Source organism: Corticium candelabrum, chromosome 10, assembly GCF_963422355.1.
Source record: "Corticium candelabrum chromosome 10, ooCorCand1.1, whole genome shotgun sequence".
Taxonomy (NCBI): Eukaryota; Metazoa; Porifera; class Homoscleromorpha; order Homosclerophorida; family Plakinidae; genus Corticium; species Corticium candelabrum.
In genome coordinates, this window is record NC_085094.1 from 2721535 (window position 1) to 2747201 (window position 25667).

At 43.2% G+C, this 25667-nt stretch overlaps 4 protein-coding genes and 1 long non-coding RNA gene across 5 annotated transcripts; 2 read left to right on the plus strand and 3 right to left on the minus strand.

Annotated features, from left to right (window-relative positions):
* Positions 1-110: 110 nt before the first annotated feature.
* Positions 111-5871, minus strand: LOC134185913 (uncharacterized). Its single transcript, XM_062653795.1, has 3 exons — positions 5713-5871; positions 5550-5624; positions 111-716 (listed from the first exon to the last, which is right to left on the minus strand). Exons 1-3 carry the CDS (start codon positions 5773-5775, stop codon positions 219-221), a joined length of 636 nt encoding a protein of 211 aa, XP_062509779.1. The 5' UTR covers positions 5776-5871; the 3' UTR covers positions 111-218.
* A 71-nt stretch (positions 5872-5942) lies between these two features.
* On the plus strand, positions 5943-6531 carry LOC134185601 (uncharacterized). The gene is made up of 2 exons (XR_009970802.1): positions 5943-6094; positions 6469-6531. It is a non-coding gene; the product is annotated as an uncharacterized LOC134185601 (long non-coding RNA).
* Positions 6532-6845: 314 nt separating this feature from the next.
* On the minus strand, positions 6846-9701 carry LOC134185600 (calreticulin-like). The gene is made up of 8 exons (XM_062653425.1): positions 9557-9701; positions 9396-9500; positions 9197-9339; positions 9069-9132; positions 8894-8988; positions 8355-8822; positions 8081-8293; positions 6846-7105 (listed from the first exon to the last, which is right to left on the minus strand). Exons 1-8 carry the CDS (start codon positions 9639-9641, stop codon positions 6962-6964), a joined length of 1317 nt encoding a protein of 438 aa, XP_062509409.1. The 5' UTR covers positions 9642-9701; the 3' UTR covers positions 6846-6961.
* Positions 9702-11176: 1475 nt separating this feature from the next.
* LOC134185183 (uncharacterized) lies at positions 11177-16269 on the minus strand. Its single transcript, XM_062652964.1, has one exon. The coding sequence runs from the start codon at positions 16267-16269 to the stop codon at positions 11413-11415; it is 4857 nt and encodes a 1618-aa protein (XP_062508948.1). The 3' UTR covers positions 11177-11412.
* A 5838-nt stretch (positions 16270-22107) lies between these two features.
* LOC134186238 (LON peptidase N-terminal domain and RING finger protein 3-like) lies at positions 22108-23314 on the plus strand. Its single transcript, XM_062654152.1, has 6 exons — positions 22108-22155; positions 22243-22428; positions 22502-22598; positions 22666-22756; positions 22888-22961; positions 23017-23314. The coding sequence occupies exons 1-6, from the start codon at positions 22109-22111 to the stop codon at positions 23251-23253; spliced, it is 732 nt and encodes a 243-aa protein (XP_062510136.1). The 5' UTR covers position 22108; the 3' UTR covers positions 23254-23314.
* Positions 23315-25667: the final 2353 nt, after the last annotated feature.

The window sequence follows — 25667 nt, forward strand, 5'->3', positions numbered from 1 at the left end:
ACAAAACTTCTCCCAAATAAAGAATACCGTAACCTGAGCGCATGCGCATCTGGGGTTAAAAAGCTGACATACAATTTGCTGTACATGCACAAATGCCATTGAAGCATCAATATCATTTTAACTATGCTGATCATATTCGTATTTCTATCAAAACCACCATTAGTTGACACATTCTGCATACAAACTGTATACTCTGTCTCTACAACTGCAACAATAATTTAGTACTCCAAGTGAACATATGGTTGTATAACACCATCTCCGCTGCCTTTCAGTGGCATCTTCGCCGTCCAATCGAAGAAATGTCCGACACAGTCGAGTCCGTCGACTCCACTCCGTTGTCGATCAAACATCGGCGGATCCAAATTCACCTCGAGCACCTCAAGTGCTTGCGAAACATCAGATGTCAACTCCATATCATTCAACGACTGCGAGCTACCCTCCATCGCAGAAGTGTCCGAATATTGGTCGCCTTGCGACGATGCCAGTGGCGAATCTCTTTGTACCTTATCTATCCCTAACAGGCGTGCTGTCACCTCACTGCTTTTTGCAGCGAGAGACTTTATGTGGCCATTCGGGGTAGATCCACCGGAGCTCGCTTCTGAACTGCCCGTCACAAGTTTCTGCCATCTGTGAATTAGCTTTTTTGCTTGCCGCGCGAGCTGTTTGTCTTTCACCTTCTTTCTGAGTTCGTTGACATGTTTACCAATTCGAGTGACCTGTCAAACACAAATAGATATAACCTACACTACACAAAGTTGAAAGAACAAAACGGCAATTTAGCCCCACCCACAAACAAAAGTTTGTTTTTGTAAAAGTGTGGATAAATACGGACGGCTCCTAACAATAGTCGTGTAAACGGCAAATTTCATCAGACAAATGCCATCAACCGAACAAAAGTAAAAAGCACTACCAGTCTACCTACTGTCTCCTGATGCATGTGACGTTCAAACGTTAGTTGATAATTAGCTGACTCAGAAAGGCACTCTGTACGGAACACAATGAAAAGTGCCAGATCCCTAGCCTCGACATTAGGCCTTCCTTGTTTTGGTGGTCCTTCCACACGAGGATAGCAACGGGCCGGTATCACGTGATGTTGTCTCAGTAAAGCAAAGGGAGGCCTAGTAATTCTTTGTGTCATTAGACACCTTTACTAATCATGTTATTAGGAAAACCCACCCTTTGTCGGTTTGTTTCATATTGCTAAAGACTTGCAAAAGAGATCAAGTGTGTTTTCGTTTACAGCAGGTATGTCATACCAAAGGTGTTCGAACGGAAAGGTGCAAAATGCAGCCAGTAACTATGCATGCTGGCCTTTGCGATGCTGCGTACTGTTTAGATATATACGAGCGTAAAGACTGTACGGCCATGTCGCACGCAAAAAGACAACGCGTAGACTCTGTCCTCTCTTGTCGTTGACTAGAAGACTACACAATAGCGATTAGACTACTGTACATGTACACTATTGTCTTAAACTATCATCGCGCCCCCGGAATCGATCGAAAGCCATTGAGACTGCACGTGAAATTTCTGTGTGGCTGATGTCAGCCTGAAGCTACTCCAGAAGCATGCGACTAAAAGAGATACCTTCACTCGCTGCAATGTAGGGAGAGTACTGGAACTGTTTGCAACCTACAAAAACAACCAAACGATATTCTTCGGTTGGTACATGTCTGGCGCACAAGCCGTTGTAGCACACTAAATGATACCTGTGAGATGGGGGATTGTTTCCTGATCTCCGCATGTTTCAGAGAAAATAATTAGAAAGTAACTCAAATGTGATTTACAGTCGACCAACCATCATTTGCAAAATAGGTCATGTAACAAACTAGTCCGTCACATGACATCAGGAGTTACTAGGCATCCTTTCACTTTACGGAGACATCACATGATGCCGCCCCGTTGCTATCCTCGCGTGGAAAGACCACCGAAAACAAAGGAATGCCTAGTGTCGAGGCTACCAGATCCCTATAGCTCAAAAGTTAAAACATATTAGACACAAATAACCGTCCCACATAACTACTATGAATGCTAGAGATAACAATAACACCAAACGCATATTTAATAGTCACTAAGATATTTAATAACAATATTACTAACATATTACAGACTAAAACAACAAATAGTGTCATGAAAATGTCGTTACTAAATTAACTACTGACAGCAAGTACAGTTCGTGCCATAATTATTGAGACTCGTCCGGTTTTGTACAGTCTTGCCGAAAACCGCATAAATATAGAATATAGCTACAAACTAACAAACCAAATAGTGAGAAATACATATATACAAAAGCATCTATTCTGAGTCAGTAGGCAGCTGAGTTAGATAGTTGTCATCAGCTAGATGTCTATGACTGGAATGATGCCTGCGCCACCGCCATAAAAGCTGACAGAACACAATCTACGGCACACCTTCCAATTGTATCATAACTCTCATCATATTTTTGAGATCTTGTAGACAGTAATTAAGCCTAAGCCTGGTTTATAATATAAAGCTCACGATACTCGTGAGAATGCTGGCGAAGACGCTGAGTAGGTGTCAAAATACTGATGCTGACGCTGTGCCATTTACAATACCGTGTCAGCACGAGCACTACGCGCATGCTTATCATAATCGTATAATATGAATACAAAAGTCTGTGATTTGGTTTTCATTTCCTCCCGCACCAAGGAGTCGCAGAGATGCTTCCACATTTATTGGCAGCCTGCTGCTGGGAGCCCGGTTTTTCGGATACGTTTTTCCCAAGCGTTTTTCTTGCGCCTCGCATCTACAAGCTACCGTGACTTGATCTGCCACAAGCAGCCGTACTTATACTTACACACATTCGGTAGGCTTCTCTTCGATAGTTTACTTCCGGTTATTTCACTCCCCGATCTAGTCTCTAATTTGTCGACAAAAGGCACGTGCTTCTGGTAGACGCTAGAGCACTTCCCGTTTGGACGCTGGAGTTAAACTTGAATCAACTCTAGTGTCGGCGATGCTGACGACGCTCGTGACGCGCGAGTGTTTACAATATGAGTCTACCTGGCGTCCTCGCCAGTGTCGTCCCTAGCATCGTGAGCATCATATTATAAACCTAGCATAACCCAACATCTCTTGTTACAAAGCACCAGGTGTAATGGATTTAGTGAGAACCTTATCTCGACTCTATCAATCCATCCTACACGAGACCTGGCAAACACTTTCTATCAAGATGGTTGGAGGCTGCAACAGGACTGCACCAGCTGACAGGTCTAGAAGAACGAAAGATCGAGCTTCTCGCTAGAAGAAACGTTGACGTTATTGACTGGCCTGTCAACTCACCAGACCTGATGCCAATAGAAAATTTATGAAGTCGGATGAAACACGAGTTAGCCAAAAAGTGACCAAAGAACAAGACGAAACTGAAGCAGGGATCTAAATGTGTGGAAGGGTCTTAGGCAATTGATATCCACAACTATTATGCATTTACCATAGCTGTCTAGCTTAATGTATTGCAAACAGTAGAGGTCGTACCAAATATTAATGACGTAAACTCTTGTCATTGGTCCAACTCTTGCATAATTTTTAGACATTGTTATTGAATACCAAAAATCTAGAAAATCATCTATCCTACTCAGAAAGCAAGCAAATGTTTCGAAGACAGCTGCTAAAAAAAGTTGGCACTATGTGTAACACCCTCCCGCCTAACGAGTCTCAATAATTATAGCACGAACTGCACACCAATAAAAGCCGCATGTACACTGTGGAGACATTTTTAACATGCAACATCGTGTGCAACACTCGCGAGAAATTACAGCAATCGATATTACCTACTCCCACATCACTAGCCATGCAAGTGTCACCAAACACCATCAGTAAATTGAAACGTGTGAGTGTAGAGTGAGTGTAGAGTTAGGATGAATGGAAAAGATTTGTAGCAATTACAATTAGATGTATTTAATGTAGGTAAGAAAAGTCAAAAATATTTTCGAGCTAAATTAAAAGATCTACATATGTGTACTTTTAGAAAACATAAAATTAGATTCCTTGCGAACATACTGAGAGAATGATAGCATTTAAAGTTACTTCCGCTTTTCTATTTCCGGAATGGAGTAGATTAGCATACTGAGGTCATTGGAGACACCCTATCCATTATTGTGGTACTCGAGTATGGTGTGGTGTGGTGTTGCAGCAGGTTGCAACAACTCTAGTCAGTCTGGACTTAGTGTATTTTGGTTTCCAAAAAAATTCACACTTTGTAAAAGTTTGGAAAAACAAGTTCGACAAACAAGAGACAGCTGGGAAGGTCCAACAAAGCATAATGGAGTTTGCAGCTGTCACTTCGAAGAACGCTTTTGCGATTTCGTTGCAACACTCCTGAGCAGTACTCATAATTTCACAGTAACCACAATCACACCTACAGACATCTCCTGTACAGCTGTCGGCAACTTCCCCCCCCCCCCTCCACAATAGCACTTTCCACGCGACATGTCATACAGCCATTCACTGTGTTTCTCAACATCAGCAGATGAGGGCAATTAATCAGTAGATGAACTGTCAGCGAGTTGCTAAAAAAATACGGTTCCACAGATCCAAAGTCTTCTGCTGTGTCTTCAGATGACGGATGTCAACGTCGGCAAACTGAGAGATTGCTCTCCCGCATGCTCCAGCAGTTTACTCAACAAAGAATCTGCCGCCCTTTCCAAATCCCTGGGCGTAGCAAGATCGCTCCAACGTGCCGTTTCTGAACCACTTGCCATACTAGCCATACTAATTAGTACGTATGATAGCACTACTCTGCCTCCACTATGTCAGTGTGCTAACACCCCCCATTCTAGAAATAGTATTGCGGAAGTAGCTTTCAACTGCTCTCATTCTCTCAAAATGCATGCTAAAAAATTTAATTTAATTTTTCCTAAAGTACAGACATGTAGATATTTCAATTTAGTTCAAAAAAAAATATTGTTGATTTTTGCACTGCAGTAGCCCTTTAAAAGCAAGCCATTATTGTTATAATAACAAAGCACCACAGAAACTCTTGGTAGCCCAAGCAGCTTCAACACACCCAATAAACAAGACACAAACCAAACAATAATGCCATTAAATTCACAATTGCCTTAGTAAGCTCGGTTTTACCATTAGTTGCATGCAGTGCTACAATATTTCTGAACAACAAGGCGACGCCACGCGGTTCGAAGTGGCAATGCACGTTATTTCGTATTTCTAATTAGACCACGCTGAGAAGGCTGCCAACAAACGTACGGGCAGCGTGGCAAAAGTCCTGCACACAGTACAACAAATAGTCTCACCCGACTGGTACAGACAAAAGCTAAACCATATGTTGATTGTCAGCTTATCACTACCGCGCATACTACATCCTCTGGATTACACTTGCACTTCATACACGCAGCACAGTACGAAGAAATAAACTAGTTGTTGACCGTGGCGGTTACCGTACAACGCTACTTGTTCTACATGTAGCACAAAGTAATACAAACAAGCATCCGCCAGTCGTCAGCACACTCTGCGGCGCGGGTCCGAAAAGGGCCTCACACACTCAACGTGCCCTTCTACGCGTCCCTCACACAAACCTCCAATATCTCTGGCATCACAGGCATCTTCTCGAGAGCGGTGATGACACGAAGCACGGCGTCTTCGTCTGTAACCTGCGACAAGAAACCGATATGGCCGCCTTGACAATCAAGTCAATCTTGTTTTCGAACAAACCGCTCTCAAACGCGGCCAGATTCTCACCTCTCCTTCTTTGTTAACTGCTGCGAGTAGCTGTTCCTTCAGCTGTTGAATGACATGCAGCATTTCATCGTACTGGCGACGACTTCCGGAGACCTCTCTTTGGCCCTGTCGACACCCGAAGGAGCCCCCGAGCACATGTTCACACAGCGGCGTCGTTGGCACAAATAAGGCGGAGAATGACGTAGCATACGGGCTTCGAGACGAAACCGGTTTGCGTTGCTCACGTGACGGGGAGGTCACAAGACGTTGCTGAGTAGAGTGCACTGTGTACCTGGGACGGTTGGCGTGCTACGCGAAGTTCTCTGAGTTTAGACGCTATACGGGTATGGGAGACAGAGCGTTAAGACATTCGGAGAGAAATCTCAGAAAGGAGGCGAATTGGGTAGGAAATTGTGTAAAAATTAATGTCTCTGTCTGTAACCTGACTGTGAGACTGTGAAATTTGTATTGGTCAATGTGATTGAAACTGCGCTAACTCTGTAGCCGCAACAACGCCATAGCCGTCTTCTAACTAGATTGCTAATGCTGCACTTTCTATTAACATGTCCTCGCGTAGCCAGACCTATGACGCGGCGGGAAAGGGTCTGGCAATGCGAGACTAGCGCACACTATCTGTTGTACATATAACTAGTATTAGGGGGAGTGTGTGTGTGTGTGTGTGTGTGTGTGTGTGTGTGTGTGTGTGTGTGTGTGCGTGTGTGTGTGTGTGTGTGTGTGTGTGTGAGTGAGTGTACCCATCTGTTTATTTCCTTGCAGGAAGCACGACATGGCATGTATGGTGCCGCTGCTGTACATCAAGCTCAAGCACAAGCAGTAAGACAAGAAAGAATGGCACACCATCACCATGCTCCCCACCACCATGTGCCTCACCATGCTCCCCACCACCATGTGCCTCACCATGCTCCCCACCACCATCACCACCATCACCATGAGACAGCACCTCTGGTGGTTGGTCCTCCACCTCCTCATGCCAGAGTGGTAGTGGGTCGACCTGGCCATGGTAGAGTAGTCGTAAGAGGATGCTGCACCATACTCTGATCTACATCTACTTTTCAAATCATCATCTTTTGACATTTTACTGTGTAGTGCGTGGAATGCGTTTTCTATGCTTTCTGTCTTGTTTCGCTGTCGGACCATTTTTTCGCATTTTCTTCTTTTTATGGAGTTTAACATTAAAACATTTTGCAAACAACAACAATTGAAAGGACAACTAGCTAGGAAGTCACTCACTGACTCTAATCTCTGTGTCTTATAGTTCATCCTTGGCTGGTGCTTCCTCACTGTCGTCGCCCTCTCCACCTTCTTCTAAGGTTGGTTCCTCTTCCTCGCCTTCGGGTGCTTCATCTGAACCACCCTCTTCGCCCTCATCATCCTCAGCTCCTTCGTCTTCATCCTAGAGCAATAAAAGATGTTTATTATTTTATTATCTAACTGACAAATGAAACAGTCTGGCAAAAATGTTAAAAACTGTGAATCCGACAACCAGAACATTAAAAATCAGTAGAAATACTGTTAATTAATCAGCAACCATTTGGAGCCTATACTTCAAAGTGGGTCTGATTTTTAAAAACTAATAATAACAATACTACAGTCTACCTACCCTAATAAGGATATTCCTGTTTCACACCAGAAATTGTTATTTATAAGTAATATTGTTAGAGATACAGCACACCTACCCTATGTACCCACCCTGCTTGATGCATTACTAGAATACAACTGACAAATGACAGTTTAGTAATCCGCAGATGTCCTGCTCGTATACGCTGCTGTGACAATGTAAGAGCCATCTAGCAGACTCGGGAGAAAACACGATGCCATCAGTACATCAGGATCTACTATATAGAAGCAAAGTAGCAAAACAGTCTAGTCTGTCTTATGTAGCTATAACCAGTGACAACAAGGACACGACGACATCTACAAAACCTTGACGTTTACTGACAACAAAGCCACAGAGAGGAAGAAAACACCACGCGACATGGTCCGGCTCAGAATTTTGAAACTGACTGACTAACACTATGCACTGTGCCTTCCTTTTCATATCGGATACAAAATAGAGCTTTAGCTAAGAAATGTAACATGTGCCTCCAAAACTAAAGTAGAAATGGTAGATAACTGGGCGTCTCCATTATTCAAAGCCCGGCAATTTTTTGTAAAATTGGTGATGCCACCCTGCAGGGCTAATGGTACTTTAATTAATTAATTGTCGTTTTAATTTTCCAAACTCATTTTGATCAATAGTATATCAGTAAACCATTAATTAATAATTACACCACCACTAAAGAGGCTCTTGTTCAGTGGTCACTGCAGACATGATCCAAGCCGTAGGCCAAGTATGTATGCAAGTCTCTAAATATAAATAACAACCTACCTCTTCATCTTCATCTTCATCATCACCATCGCCTTCCTCGTCTTTTTTCTTTTTGTCTTCCTCTTCTCGTTGTTTCCGTTCTGCTTCGTCTTGTTCGTCTTTCATCTTCTTCTCCGGATCTTTCGTCTTTCCCCAAGTCTCGTCTCCAAACTGTTTTGCATAGTCTGCATCATCGGTAATAAGAACATTGTCGAAGATTGTACCCGACTTCACCTAAGAGAGCACACAACACATTTCGAGTTGCTTTGTAAAATGACAAAACATAGAATCAAACCTGCCAGAGGTCAAATCCAATGTATGCATTATCTTCGTATCTGTAGAGATTGGCATCAGGTTTGTACTCCGGGTTTTGAATCTTAGGATGGACCCATTCCCCCTTGTAGTTAGGATTGTCGATTTGTCTTGGTTTCCACTCGCCCTTGTAGTCGGGATTATCAATCTGCGGAGGTTCCCACTCACCGTCGAGATCATCATCCCAATCCTCTGGCTTTTTAGCATCCGGATCAGGAATGTGCTGAGGTTTATCCCAGTCCTCCGGTTTCTTGTCTTCGGGATCATCAATCTTTGGCTTATCATCCCAGTCCTCAGGCTTCTTAGCATCAGGATCCGGGATCTCCTTAGGGGGCAAAAATCCCCAATCATCTTCCAGACTACCAGACTCGACTTTTTCATTGTCGATCTTGACTTCATACGTATTGTCTGGTTTAAGGATGAGAGTGTAAAGATGAGTGAGAGCATCGTCCTAGAAATCAATACCGATCATTCTGCTTTTTTTAGTACTACAATCTTTATGCATCCAGTAGACACACTCACCTTGCACTTGATGTCCTTGGTGGTGAGTAGGTTGTTACCATTGTAGTTGAAAATAACGTGCACCTTTTTCGTGCTATATCCACAAATATCGGGACCTGCAAAACACAACACGATCACCTCTCGATCACCTCTCCCCCGCCGTCGCCACGCGAGCAAGAGCACAACGATCACTCACCAAACATGATGTTGTACGGTGAGTCCCCATGCATCTTCGTCTGATCCAACGAGCTCGGAAAGATCTGCACAAAAAACCCAACGACCATTGCGTGCCGATCTCACTCAACACGTTTGCATGCAACTTGCCTTCACGTATCCGCCACCACAGTCGATGCTCTGCTCATGCTTCACGGTGAACTGCACGACAAGCGTCTTGCCCTCGTTCGAGAACGCCTCGGGAAACTTGGCCGACAACGCATAGAAACGAGCGTCCACGCTCGTCTGGATTCCTACAGAATAAACTCAAAAATCGAGCTCGGATCGTGAAGAATCGCCACACACGTGCCTTTGTCCTTGTCTGGATCGCCATAGAACTTGCCGGCAGACCACTTAAAGTCGGCTGCCTCGCTGCCTTTTTGGGTCGATGCAACCCATCTGTCTTTCCAGCCCTCTACACATGACGGAATTTGCAATAGTTGGAGAAATCGAGTGACATTTTTGTCTGACCGTCTTCGAAGGTTTCTTTGAACCAGATTGTCGGTTCTGCGAGCGCTGACGCGACGCATAGGAGTAGAACGACGGCTTTCTGCATCACGAACGTTGACGACGAGAGGAAAATGAAGACACGTGGAGTGGATGAGCTTCGTGGGCGACGCTGATTGGCTGGATGCAATGGCCAATCACCAGGTAACGCGTCGATTCGGCACGTGGTTACATGAATGGTCTGAGACGCGAGGGCCTGCCGTGTGGAAATCGCTGCAATTTAACTTAATTAAATTAAAATAGCCGCACCCGGTGGCGCATTAATTAATTAAAACGCACCAGCTTCTAATCCCGCAATATTTGGCACAAATGGTCCGTTTGATCTAGTCTAAAACGCACACGAGATGAACGAAAGAGGCGCAACCTAATTATCAAAAGTTGCTTTCAAAAAGATTCATTTTAAATTTGCGCACATGTGATTCTTCGCTATCTCGTAGATGTATTCTAAACGGGTGCAGCGCACGCGCGAGCACACAACCACCGCTACAGAGGCGCACACAATGAGGCGGTTGCTTCGCTAAAAGAATGGGCGTGGTCACGTTACGTGTCCACATCGGTCGATCAAAATAGGCAGACTAGGTCCTTCCCTCAGGGTAATTATTCTAAATGTTGTGTAGGTACTACTCACGCACTATCTGTGTCTAGAGTTGCGAAAAAGAAGAAGTGTGTGTGTGTGTGTGTGTGTGTGTGTGTGTGTGTGTGTGTGTGTGTGTGTGTGTGTGTGTGTGTGTGTGTGTCTGTGTGTCTGTGTCTGTGTCTGTGTCTGTGTCTGTGTCAGTGTCTGTGTCTGTGTGTCTGTGTGTCTGTGTGTCTGTGTGTCTGTGTGTCTGTGTGTCTGTGTCTGTGTCTGTGTCTGTGTCTGTGTCTGTGTCTGTGTCTGTGTCTGTGTCTGTGTCTGTGTGTCTGTGTCTGTGTCTGTGTCTGTGTCTGTGTCTGTGTCTGTGTCTGTGTCTGTGTCTGTGTCTGTGTCTGTGTGTGTGTGTCTGTGTGTCTGTGTCTGTGTGTCTGTGTGTCTGTGTCTGTGTGTCTGTGTGTCTGTGTCTGTGTCTGTGTGTCTGTGTCTGTGTGTCTGTGTCTGTGTCTGTGTCTGTGTCTGTGTCTGTGTCTGTGTCTGTGTCTGTGTCTGTGTCTGTGTGTGTGTGTGTGTGTGTGTGTGTGTGTGTGTGTGTGTGTGTGTGTGTGTGTGTGTGTGTGTGTGTGTCTGTGTCTGTGTGTGTGTGTGTGTGTGTGTGTGTGTGTGTGTGTGTGTGTGTGTGTGTCTGTGTCTGTGTGTGTCTGTGTGTGTGTGTGTGTGTGTGTGTGTGTGTGTGTGTGTGTGTGTGTGTGTCTGTGTCTGTGTGTGTGTGTCTGTGTCTGTGTGTGTCTGTGTGTGTGTGTGTGTGTGTGTGTGTGTGTGTGTGTGTGTGTGTGTGTGTCTGTGTGTCTGTGTGTGTGTGTCTGTGTGTGTGTGTGTGTGTGTGTGTGTGTGTGTGTGTGTGTGTGTGTGTGTGTGTGTGTGTGTGTGTGTGTGCGCGCGCGCGCGTGTATGACTCACTGGATGGGTGCTGTGTCTCTGCTATGTGTCATGCTTCCGGTACAGTGCATGTGTGTCTTGAATTCAAACTCTCGAGTAATAATATCATCATCTAATATAATAGCAACTGCAACTAAAAGCATACAATGCTTCAGCAACATCGAAGATAAGAAATAAAAGAGCATCACTAAAAACACGTGACTAACAAAGCAAGCGTACAAGTTTTAATTAATAATCGATCGCTGCATCAACTATACTGCATACCACGCGATCATGTCCTCAGCAATTGTCCCTGGAACGTTGCTAGCTAAATGTCTCGGTACTCCTTCAGTCTAGCTTCTGCTTTATCACATTCGTCTTCCTCCAGCGGTTTCTTTCCCTCAAAGCTCAACCAATCCTCTGGAGTTTTGTCTACCAAATGCCAATATTTTAAAAGAGGTTTTCTACAGACAGCCCATGCTTGAATCTGTTCTTGTGGTTCGTGTACTAAAGTTGGATCAGGAACAATTGACTTCTTCCACGGGCGGTAATCCTCGTAATGATCAAGATAGTCTGCAAGGCATGGCAGTGGTGGATCGTCACCTCTAACCCACGAACGCTCTGCAATGCTTGTGCTAAGACACATGTCGAATACTGGGTGTTGCAAATTGCGCAAATGGGTACCGTGAAAAGCGGGAAGAATATGATGAGAACAATAATGATCTTGGTGCTCGTTGACGAGTGAGCATTTTGAACCACAGATTGGACACTTAGCTCGACATCCTTTTATTTTTGCCCAAACTTGTGAACATTCGTCACTCATGCTAGCGGTTACTATTGTTTGCAAATTCTTGAGTACTTCAGTTAGCAGATCACGCATGCTACTCTTAAACCGTCCACAAAACGACTCGATTCTTGCAATAGAAAAGTTGGTCATTTGTGGAAATCTGACTGATGCAACCATTAGCAAGTTTCTACTAGTCTTCTCAGATGGGTCTTCCGTACGCTTTGCCAAATGATTTTTGAAGTCGTCAAGATGACCATCCGTTGTTAGACAGCTTCGTTGCCAAAGTTCCGCAGCACTTTCTAGCATCTTGTACATTTCTGAAATGCTGTCTCTTAGTCTGTACTCGTTTTCGTCAATTGCCGACTGTTTGTAGGTTTCAAACATTTGCATGAATAATTTTTTCAGATACGCGTTTACATCAATGCAATACTCCAACACCTCGTCATACTTCCCTCTTTTAAAGGAGCTATGGTATGCTCGTTCTGCTGCCTTCTCGGGATCCTGCATTTGTTGAAAAACTTGGTCACGAACTTCTGATGCAAATTCATGCACTTTGCTTTGTACCCATGACTTGAGTTGTTCATTGTACTCGTCGGCAAACGCTGCAGCGCGTTTTATATCGTCAGCCTCGTTACTTGCCGTGGCAATAAAGGTTTCTTTCTTTTTTGCTCTCTTTCGTTCGAGCTCTGCTTCTTGTTCTAAAATGCGATTATTTTCAGCAGAGCAAACTATACTATATGCTACTTGTTGCAAATGAACGATAAGATCGTTAATAAATGGAGCTCGCCGTAGCTTCAGTCTTTCAGACGCTTGCAAAGCGGACTCCATCTTCAGAACCTCATCTGTGGCCAAAAGAACAATATCTGTAACAACAGCTGTATCGCATTTCCCTTCTTGTGACTCAATCTTTTTCATGAATCTCCCTTGTACATTTTGCGCTTTTCTCCTCAGCTCGTGCACTGCGGCGAGACATTTAGCTGAGCCTTTGTCTGTCGTCGAGGACAAATATCTGATTGCCTTCTGGACATAAGAATAACTAGTTTTAAAATATTTCTCAAACCATGTCTCGTCGCTGTTGGTAACAAAATCTATTGATGTTGACAATACAGATGAACTAAACTCAAGATTGACAATGTGCAGCAGTTCGTTATGTCGGTGTCTTGTTAGAACGTCTCTAAATGTCGTCACAACATCCAACTGAACGTCAAAATCTTTCTTTCTTGTTGCTAGTAAACGCTTTTTGTGCTCGTTTTCATGCTGCTTCCACAGTTCGTCAAAGACCATTGCTGCTTCAGACCCGGACATTGACGATCGATATTCACTACGTTTCAACTTTTCGTCAAGTTGATCGTAAAAGCTTCTATCAAAAGCCTCTATATTGAGTCTGTCGTTAGCTAACTGCAACTGTCTCACCCATGAGTACATGTGAATGTCATAAGAGGAGGAAAGTGGAGTTGTTAGTTTATTACGAAATTCCTTTTTTAAGTCCTCGTTGTACTTCTCTGCTTGAGTGCTTTCCTCAAAGTCCCCAAACAATTTGTCTTGCATTGTTTTCTTCAAAGTTTTTAGCTCAGCCCGACAGGCTAAATCATACTTCCGGACACAATTTTCGTCTTTCGCCGTTTGCAATTGTTCTGTGTGTTTCTTCACAACAGCTCCTGCCTGCTCATTGAACTTGTTTTCAGCTTCTTTAACAAGAGATGCGACGATTTCATTGATCTCTTTATGAAGGCGCAATTCATAAAGAGCTTTGTAATGCAATAATGTGTGACCGTACTTAGTAAGTGTATCCCATACTATACCAGCGTTAGTATACCAGTTTATTAGAGGGTCACTGTCGTCAAGCGGCTTTAGCGTTAAACGATCGCCAAGCGTGGACTGCAGGATCTTTCTGCGTAAAGAAAATGCCTCATCGGAAAAAACAGCAGACGGTGATTCCACAGTCCGCCCTTCGCGTTTAGCTTCAGAAAATGCACTTGGAAGAAGAAATATAGCGTCTTGCCTCAAAGACACGAGATCATCAAGGTCTTTCTGACCACTTCCCATGGCTTCTCTAAGTAGCTTCCTCATCAGTGTTAGAGAATCGCTTTGAACTTTAGTATTACGGTCTCTCTGGTCTCGCAAAACGAACATCATTTCCGTTCGTATGTCGGCCAACTTCAGATAATCCATTGCGTATAAACAAACTTCTAACAATTCTTTCATTTGAGAAGAAATTTCTCCCTTATGGTTCACTATAACGGCATCTGAACAAGCCATAGCCATCACCGTAATTTGACCGTCAAACACGTGACCACCTCCTTCCAAAGACAAGAGACCTTCCGAATCGAGAACTAAAAGATATCTTCCGTCCGATATGCGTACGAATGAAGCATACAGGCCTTTCGTGCATCTTCCCGCCCTTGTGGCAAAACCACATCCAAACAAGTAATTGAGCAATGTAGATTTGGCAGAACTCTGGGCGCCTATAACTGATACAACAAGCAAGTTACTTCTGTTCTTCAAGTCGACTCCTAGCTGTTTCATTATATCTCGCATAAACTTGTTTGCAGTCATCTGTAACGGATTCCCACGAAGTAATTGCATAGGATAACCTTCCAATACACATTGCGTATAAATTTGCTTAATTAGCTGTGGATCTACACGAAGTCTGCTCAAATGATGGTTTGTTTTTGTATCATCTTCTAGTAAAGCACAAAGTTCCATCAACTCACTCCAGAAGGAGTCTATCGATATATCAAATTGGTCAATGCGAGAGGAAACTTTTTTCAGGTTACTTTCGATGTCTTTTAGTTCACTTTCCGATTGATTCGTGCGTCTACTTGATTCCAGTTGTTCCATTAGATTTCGTCTTTCGTTAAAGAGAGGATCGATATACTGCGCTTTCCACAGTTCTACGTAATGTTGAAATTCTGCCAACTGATGGCGCCTTTTGTCTGAAACAAGACTAATAAATAGCTCGACCGGTCGAGATATCTTGGAAGTCGTTTGCCGTTGATTTTCTAACTTTTTCATCTTTTCTTCTAATTTTGCTAGTTCTACGATAATCTCCTGTTTCTTGCCTTTCATTGCAATTTTATAAAGTTCTTTTCGCCGTTGATCGCTTTTAGCCATAGAAGCGTAGATTGTTGTTAGAGGAAATAGGCGGTTAGCAAGCTTGCTCTTGTGGGGATTACTTGCGTCGAGAGCCTCAAACGTTTCTTTGCCTAAAGAAGAATATCCTTCTAATTGCCCATGAGACGTTCTTCTGTAAGATCCGAAGTTCTGAACTTGTTCAGTGTGCCAGGAAGCAAAACACCTTTGGATATCTTCCGTGCAAGGTAATCGTTGTTTGAGTTTACGAAAAATCGGTAGCATTAGATCTCTAATAGATATGACAATCACTTGGCGCTGCCCTTCAGTGCGACATTTGGCAAGATCTTCGACAGGCACAACATCTGCTATTCTATTAGAAAATATATCTCCTAACGAGCGACCAATTGATGACGATCGGGGAAAGGTATCAGACATTTTGGCACTACTGGGAACATCACGAACAAACATGACAATCTCTGCGTTGCTGCAGTGAAGATTACAACTGTCCAGTAAAAATGATCGCAAACTGTCACCAAGAGAACCGCCAGGACCAAAGTCATTAGCGGTCACGTGAACAAATACTAGTGCTGCCACAGAGCACAGAGTGGACAAAGCATAACAAAACTGTTTCTCATTCGTAAAACCGTGAACATCGGCAAAGTTGAGACCGCCAGTCACGTTCGACTTGACTTCAAGCAAAAGGTCAATAGAAGGGGAATGAGATAAGCCGCCAAAACCTTCGGCGGTACACACATCGAACGAATCATAACTCAAAGACGTAGTCTCTAGTTGTCCTACCAACTTTCCCGTCAATGTCGACTTTCCTCTTCGTACAGCGCTCGCTGTACCACATGATAGGACAAGTGGATAACTTGGAACTGCGAGAACATCTTGAAGAGACTGAAAGTTGGTGACTGTTCGGACGTCGTCTCTAGAACGTCGAAGGACGTAAGTGACCGGGACAGCGCAATGCAAATTCGAATAGAGAGACACGAGGCGACTGTGCACTGCACCTGGCATTACCTCTAGCAAAGCGATAAAAATATCTTTGGGCGTTAGCTCCAAAAGCAAAGGAGGCAACGCAGCAGTTTTGCTCGCCATCGTTTGCCTTGTCAGGGAAGAAACAAACACATCTACAACTGATTGAAAGTTTTCTCTTCTCTTCAGCAAATCCACTAAATAAGACTTGAGATGGGCAACAAACCCCTTGCTGTCGCATTTGCGGTAAAGATCTATTACCTTGTCTGGAGAGAGCTTTTCTAGCTCAACTGTGAGAAGACTGTCATCTCTTTTAGAATTGGGACGGCCATCGCCAATCATCATTTTGTAGAATTGTTCCTTCACTCTCAATTGTTGCTCGCTTTTAGATCCCAAACGTCTTCCAGAATGATTCACATGTTCTACTGCATTATGAAAGTGATGCTGTCGACTAAAATCTGAAGGTATCGTCTCATCAGAAGACGACGCTTCTAAACACATGTATACAATACATGAGATCATACAATACCGTATAGCGTGTACACAAGTAGTAATATTTCATCACTTACCGTCTCTAGTATTTGTCGTTGAAATTTCAGCAGATTTATTCGAAATACGACTTGCAGTTTCCTGAGACCCGAAGTCGGTACCAGAGCCAATCGTCTCAATGCTATCATTTGTATGATGATTTTGATCTACAAAAACACAAAAAGCCAATCTGTAAGACATGACAAACTGCTTTAGACAAGAGGCAAGTGTATATAATGTATACTTACCAGCTTCTAGCAATGTCTTCAGTACATTTGGTTGCTTGTCCACAAGGATCTTTTCAAATTCTGCCAACTGTGAGCCTTGGTCATCCTCAGAAAACTTTTCCAATAGACGGAGAAATCTGTCAGCAACAAAAGGGGAAGACTTTCCCATCTGCTTGACCCTCATCAGACTCTGGCACTGTTGACTTGTGATGAGACCCTTCTCAACACATGAATCAATAACGGCATTCGCGTCTAATGTTTGCACAACGTCCTCTCGTTTTTTTTTCAGCTGTTGCCAAGTTAAACGTGGAGATGAGCGAAAAAGGTTGCAGTTTACTTTGCCAATGGACTCTACAAATACCACCACTAAACTAGGGTCGCTTTTGGCCTTGTCGATGACGACATCGTAAAGAGCTTCTGATGCTGTTTCGGAATCATTTAGATCTTGTAAGATGCCAATAACATCTGCTAAAGCTTCCTCACTAAAAACTTGATCAGATATCAAAACGTTGATTGCAGACTGGAGACAGCTTTGTAGTTGGCGCAAAATACTAGCTTTTTCGGATGTAAACCTTGCTAAAATAGATGAGTCGTAGCCATCAGAGTCAGACGATTCCTGGATAAAAACGGTAAATCAGAGACAAGAGACAACATATATCGTCTAATGAGATTTGTCTGTTTCTATCATTCTGTAATTTATATATATATGAGCCCTATGAAACGAAATTTTGTAAGAGTCGCATGACATGTTATAATTAGCGACATAGCTTAAATGACTTCTGGTCTGCGTTGATATGAAGGCGTGGAGAGATGGATATGGTACGCTTCAGGAATGTACCACGCCCCGTCACATCTCCTTTTTCTGTTTCACACAACTTACTGTTCTACTAGATTTTGCGTCGGCTTTACTATCTTTCTCGTAAATACAGCCTTACGTTTGCTTAATCAGACCACATTCGCTTCAAGCCGCCAACAGGAAAAGATGTTCTAGTCAAAGTGAGATCACTTTCGTTTTCAAGTGTTCAACCAGGAAAAGAGGTAATTTGTACAAGTTACAGCTATTACACTAGAGCAGCAACCGTTGGGGCAAATAGATACACCTGGCTACGCCACTGCATTAATAGAATTCGAGCACAAATGAAGCAGATCGACATGAATTTAGGCCGCAGTCTTCGCGTTAGGGTCGCCGTTGCAGCTTCGATGCATGTCAAAGCGCAACAACAAAGCCTGTTAACTGCAAAAGCAACAATAAAATTGGGTAGCTTAATTTGCTCTCCTTCCTGACTCACACTAACCCCAGAGCCTCCGACTAACCCTAGCCGTGGGAGGTCGAGGCTACACCAGCACAGTCTCTAATTAGGCTCTGCTAACCGCACGACCGTCCTTCCGTCTTCACCGGACATTCCATTCTAACCCTCCTACTATACTCTAGATTCTCTTTCTACAATCCATTCACGCCACGCCTCTATATAGATAGTTGTAATATTTAGTGCACATCAAGACAAACGTTGTTTCAGGTAATTCTAGGTCAGCAGTTTACAGTATGTTCCAGCTGTACCTAAAACCACAGTTTCCGGATACAACCAAGACCGCTGTAGTGTAGATCATGCGCCACAATAGTGTCCGTGAAGCAATGCTCTGCATGCAATGTCTGGTATTTGTAATATGGCCTCTTGCTACAATGTTTATTAATTCAATTACTTTTTTAGTATGGCCTTTCTCTTTGTCTTCACCAGAAGCAGTCTCAGCCATGTTGTTTAATATACACGGTCACTCTCTGCTACCGCAAACATGCAACAAACCGTCTGTAGAACAACATGAAACTTGAACCGGAAAAGTGATCAAATTATGATATGAACTTTTACCCTTTAGAGAACTCAGCCGGTAGACTACCTACAAAACTGTAGTTGACTATGTCGAGTAATGTAGAGAACTTGAGCTGAAAAATCCGCAGATATACCGACCACGTGCTTAGACAATACCAGAAAGCAGCCTAGAAACCTGCAAACAGTACAACCACGATTAGTAATTTAAAGGTTAGAAACGTAGAAAGTCTTCCAGAGTAGTTCATGAAATGCGTTTCTGCACAAAAAACATCTAACATTCCGCCAGCGAAAATTCGTGATCTACGTTATATATATATATATATATATATATATATATATATATATATATATATATATGGCAGCGCTCAATCATTATATCGAGACGCGTCAAGTGAGCGAAACGCGTTTCAGACCTAGAGACTACTCAATTATTTGCTGACAAGACGGACCGCACTTACAGTTACAACGAGCTACTCCAACACTTAAGTGGCACTAGCTGGCACAAGTGACGTTTATATCATATCTTGATGTAATTTAATTAGTTACTAGGTAGGCGGAAAGACCCTCAATCTTTAACTTAAAGCCATGCATTGAAAACCACTCTAGAATAACTAACAGTATAAGCTTACAATGACAAAACAAAATACATTCGAGCTGCCTCAAACTGCTACAAATATAATTGAAAATCATAATATAAGCTGACGTAAGAAACTATTTTAGGTAACCGAACTGCCCTCACGCCAAGGCGAGACGAGGATTTGCATGCATATGTTAAAGGCGGAAATGGTGTAATGTGATGTTACTGACTAGAAAGGCACCTTATCCTGATAATAGATGAAGATACAGTCGATTGTCCGCGACTTTTCGGCGCAAGTTTTGCATGTGTAACCGATACGTGCGCCTTCCTACGCAGTACCTGGGGGGCCTAGGCACCACCTATTACCAGGTCATGAGTAAGAACGGGATAGCAAAAAAAGCAGAAGCAGTTGGTGCTAATAGCGCATTAATTCCGCGAGGTCGTCGCATGCAGGCAAACAGAGAACAGCCCAGGGAGCTAGTATTACAAACGTACTCTATAATGACAATTGATTAATTAAGTCCCTTTCCTAGAGACCACTAACTTCTTGATTAGGCTAGAGGAAACATTCAGCAAACGGAATGCGTTTGGTTTGCCCTTGGTTCCAGTGGCGTACGCAGGCATGTTTCCAGGTTGCCCGGAACCCCCCTAGAGGTGGACGTTACCGCTAACGGTACACAGATGTCTGGGAATTCGAGGTTATGTTGTAGCACGTGTCTAACGCGCTTTCTTCTCACTGCTACACGTGCCAGTCAGGAATGAAGCGTCAGTTGACATTGTCGCAGTTTGTAACAGGGCCTACAGCTGCTGAAGATGGACCCCTCGGAGCGGAGGCTCGAATTGACAGTCAGCCGAAGCGGACAAAGATGAGAGTAAATATCAAATATCAATTAAATCATTAATATCAATATTAATCTAGATATTGATATAAAAACAGTTATTAAGATCAATAATATTGATATTAATATAAACAGATCAATATTATTGATATTAGTATGGAAAACCCCCAGAGAAATCCTGGGTACGCGCCTGGGTTCTAATGAATGTGAATATTTTGGTGTAAAAGTGCATGCCTACCAAAATCCTACAGTATTTCCAATTACATCATACCCTAAAATAGCTACTCTGTAAGGTCGAGAATTGGACCACAATGCAACAAAAACATAATTAGGCATTGGCAATGCTGACATAAAACTTAGAGTCATGCACCACATAGTGTGGCATACAGAATGCTTCTTCCTAATTGCTGTTGTCTCTAAGCTCATCATGTGATCATTGATGACCATTACAAATTTAACCTGTTACTTCTAGTGCCCTAGAAGCACAAATGTACATCTTGGGAGAGCTAAAACCTGTATGTGTTACTGTACCATATCTACAATATATAATGTAGCTTAATTAAATTTAATGCCATCAAGTAATACACAAAATCAAACACATCCTATTACCGGTAAGTTAGGCAAAAACAAGGTAAGCATCTTGCCATGCAGTGCTAACATAGAGGGGCCGGCTACCAACATGCAGCCACTTTACAAGATCTCCCTAGTTAATAAATTATTTAAGTAAAGCACTTCCACAGATCAACTTGTAGTAGGAAGTAGGCAATGTTGCACAAATGCTGCATGTAACCTGAGTACTGACTTGGCTGCTTTGTATCTATACCGGCCACCAGACATCTGCTAGCACGCCATTCTGATTAAGACGTAGATATCAAGTAACGAAGTTCAGGCTGCGGAAAACAAATGTCTTAGTTAGAGCTTTATTGTCAATACAGTAGGTTTCATCAGCATTCTCAACGAGCTGGTGGACAGAGTGGCATTACATGTATACTATGGCTCAACGTTTGGAAAGAAAACCTGAGACATATACCTCGTTATAAAAGAATAGGCGTGGTCCAGTCACGTGTCCACATCCTGGTCCCGTTTCTGTCGCGTGCCCGCAGCATGACCTACTTGTTGTTTAACGTTAATTAAACCTAAACCACTTTCGTTAAATTAAATTAAAGTACCCCTGAAGCATGTTTAGCAGTAGGTTTACAGTTACACAGGTCTAACACTAGTGGAGACGCGATTATTCTTAGAGACATGTTCAGACCTATACGGGTTACATGTTGAGGCCCTCCGGCAATTACAGTACGTAGAGCTGTTTGTTAATTGATAGTGTGAGCTGCAATCTATCTTCGATCTTATTGTGTGCAATATAACAATTTTAGCAATCACAAAATTTATATCAACTTGCCTCGGCAGTACAAATAATCCTGACTTCGCCACTGCACCACCAAAGCTGCCTTTGCTTATCCAGCTCCTCTAGAAGCTTCCAACAAATTTTTAGCATCCGTGTGCCATGATATTATACGCCTTAGGCCCTTTAACGAGCAGGCCCGTACAGTGAGAGGTTGTTGGGTACACCTGCCAGACTCTCAAATCTTGAAAAAGGTACAGTACACGTACACTGTACGTACGCTCCAAGTGTGCTGCAGATAAAATGCGAGGCCAGTATTGGAAAAGTGAGGTTCTCATGCGAGTTTGTCTCTGATTTTCTCTAGTGAACAGCAAATACAAGATTTTGTTCCTATACGTATACGTACTGTTTGTCAGGATACCAACCATTTCTTTCAGCTATAGCTAGTTAGACGCGGTGCGTAGATTCAATTCACAGTTTTTGGACAAATGTGACACGGTTGACAATAATAAATAATAAGTAAGGCGGTGTCTCCACTTACTAGATTTTCTTGAGCCTCTAGAGTCTAGAACAGCTTTAATTAAAGGATTTACAATTTTGCCATGCTAGACCTCTAGCCACAGTTTTCGTTCAGCAGTAGTTTGCTTATATATGTTTAGTTCTAGACATGTTTTACGTAGGATTAATGTATAGATTAGAGCAAGTGCGCTTGCTCTGCCCTATAGGAGTAACTACGTATATCATTTATAATGATCCGCCTCCAATTTGCAAATGTTGCACGTGACGCAACTTAACCGGTTTGACTTCACTGCCGGCACGCCCATCCGAATCGGCGATTGCAGAGCATGACTGAGACTTTGCCGCAAGCGGATCTCGACTGCACGTTTATCATGTACGTATACCTTACGCCATCATTTCTACTTCTCCCTTCCTTGTTCCTGCTCATGCAGTTTAACTGTGAATGTGTGTATGTGTGTAGGGCAACTCGTAGCTCTCAGCTGGTCAACATTCCGATATTTGTTTGTATGCGAGCGGCTTTTCCGGAAATTCCATGGCGAATTGAGATTTGCGACGAACGGCAGCGACGCATGGTACAGCGATGCATTGACTCGGGAAGCCTGCAATTTGGCGTCTGCACTAGTACAGCTATTTCGGCGGGAGAACCGTATGTACGCCTGTTGCAAACTATGCATGGAACTCAAGTGGAACGTACTTGAAGAAATCGTTTGTTTTTAAAGATTTTCAGACTTTGGCACGGTCGTAACTATCAAGAACCAAATAGTCAAAGAAGATGGAAGGCTGGTTATCGACGCTCTAGGGTGCAGGAGATTTTGGGTAAGCTCGTAGTTGACGCTATAATTAAAATACCTAAAATTGAAAGACTGCATGTACAACGCTCTAGATTGTTGACCGCTGTATGCAAGATTTCTACTACACAGCAAATGTAGCCTTTATCAGCGATGAAATTGTGAAGCGTGAAAAATCAACAGAAAGTAAGAAAAGCAACTTCGTCGAGTGTTGTTGTCCAAGCACATGCACAATTTCGAAATCGACAGACAAAATAATGCATACATGCAGCCTTCTAATCGAGCATAAGCTGCATGTGTGTGCTGTCCGACTGTAGAACTTAAAAGTCTTTCCAGAAGAGTCTATGAAGTTATCTACGAGTGGTATACCTCACTTGACTTTCCAGCCAAGGTACGTAGCCACTACTACCTTTCCAGAGTAACAAGCATGGGCTTACTTTAATTAGGAAAAAGTTAAATGGATTGCCGGAGACATGCCCAGCTATGATGTAAACTCAGATCCAAACATACATCCCCACGGTCCAGCTTGGGTTTGGTGGGCGTTTGCCGCAAGACAGACCGAAGTAGAACCATCTGTAGTCGTAGGATGTCCCTATCTAGAAGAACGTCTGTTGATGTTGATCCAAGAGTCAGAATCAGAAGAAGACGAAAGTCAAGACCTGGATGCTATGGCTTACATTTAACTAAGATTGCGTTTCATACTAGCTGTGATTGTAATCTATAAATCAAATTAAAAATGTTTGCATTGAGTAATTTGTGGTGCGCCATATGCAAGGGGTTGCCATTTCCAGTTTACACGAACATTTGTTAGAATCAAAGTATCAGCTCACATTGCCGCGGTTATTAATATTAATTTAACTATAGCCGAGAAGCAATTGGAGAGCGCTGACAAAGTTAATAACAACTACTAGGTTGCAATTACAGTACTACACAACATATTGTCATACAAAACATTTATAGCTGTTACAATAATTGTCTTAGACGTTACGTAGATACTAGTTTACGCTTTTCACACTGATTCGTGAAATTCAACACGTGGACGAAAGACAGTGTACAGGTAAATGGGCGTGCCTGGGGCATTTGTGTCGTTTCTTTCAGTACTCTAGTGGACCTCCCAGTCAGTTCAACATGCTCTATTTTATTTCAATTTATTTATTATCTACTTACCATGTCTATTGGAAGACATTGGCAAAATATTATAGATATATAGTACTGCTTATATACTCGTATGTGCATTACTTACGTGCCAAGGAGTCTTGGAGTCTAAATCTGCTTACATCGATCTATATATATATATATCTAATATATAAAGCTCAAATTGTCTGTCTGTGTGTGTGTGTGTGTGTGTGTGTGTGTGTGTGTGTGTGTGTGTGTGTGTGTGTGTGTGTGCATGTTCGCGTTTGGCGGTCACGTCTTTTGTCCGTTCGCAACCGAAATCGGCACGCACACTCGGCACGCACAGGGGAAGGTTTGCGTAAAAGAATTAAAAAAATTATGCACCGGGTCCCCTCTCGAGGGGTCGACCCCCGCCTAAAATTTCTCGACGACGCAAACGCTACACATTCCGGTTCATTCGAACACACGCCCGCACCGGTCCCGTGTCGACCCTATGCATCGCCGTCCTTCGCAAAGCTTCGAGCGATCGAATATCTCTTGCCGACGAAACTTACTCTTCTATCGCTTGCGTTTCTCTCCAAATTCTGATTGCATTTGCACCGAATCCAACCTACACGTTTTCTGCAGCAAGCGCTACACGGGGAGTGTGTCGATTTCTATCGAAACAAGCGCGAAGAACAAGATTCGAATTCATTCAGCATATCCGGGACCTCGCAGCAAAGATGCACGTGACGTGTCCACAGACCTAACTTTACACTACAGTATCTTGCCCGTACGAAGGACGGGCCATGTATACTATAATATATAAAGCTCAAATTGTCTGTGTGTGTGTGTGTGTGTGTGTGTGTGTGTGTGTGTGTGTGTGTGTGTGTATGTTCGCGTTTGGCGGCCACGTCTTTTGTCCGTTTGCAACCGAAATCGGCACGCACACTCGGCACGCACAGAGAAAGGTTTGTGTAAAAAATAAAAAAATAATGCACCGGGTCCCCTCTCGAGGGATCGACCCACGCGTAAAATTTCTCGACGACGCAAACGCTACACATTGCAGTTCATTCGAACACATGACCGCACCAGTCCCGTGTAGACCCTATGCATCGCCGTCCTTCGCAAAGCTTCGAGCAATCGAATATCTCTTGCCGACGAAACTTACTCTTCTATCGCTTGCGTTTCTCTCCAAATTCTGATTGCATTTGCACCGAATCCAACCTACACGTTTTCTGCAGCAAGCGCTACACGGGGAGTGTGTCGATTTCTATCGAAACAAGCGCGAAGAGCAAGATTCGAATCATTCAGCATATCCGGGACCTCGCAACAAAGATTGCACGTGACGTGTCCACAGACCTATCTTTACACTACAGTATCTTGCCCTTACGAAGGACGGGCCATGGATCCTAGTATATATATATAGCTACTACATCTGAAACGTGAGACCCAGGCCAGCACTTCAGCAGTTACAGTTGTAAATGACGCATGCAGATTGGTTGTATTATACGAGCGGAACTCCGACTGATGTGGGTCGGTTAATTCGTTCGTGTACCCCCTTAACCCCCCATAAGTACGCGCCTGCATGCGATATGCTGTCTAAACTGTACTACTATATCCGCTGTTTGTAGCGCACAGAACCCTTGCTTAATTAATTAAAAGACAAACCAGAAATATAACTTCTAGAAGATAAGTAAAAAATTCTAATTGAAACCGTACATTCTTTCTATCTTGCATGTAGTTTAAAAACCTTGTCTAGAGTGGCTATACGTTACTGAGGATGGAACATCCGGGAATGACGACAGCGCGGTGAGACTGGTCACGAGTAACGTTAGTTACGAGTGACGTAGAGCAACCAGTTGCAGAGGTGAACGCCATGCACAACCTTCATTGCAGTCACGACTATGTGTATACAACATACATTTGCGATTAACGTTGAGATTCAGGCGCGAATATAACGATAAAACCAAATGTCGAAAATTTCAAAAATATTGCTCAA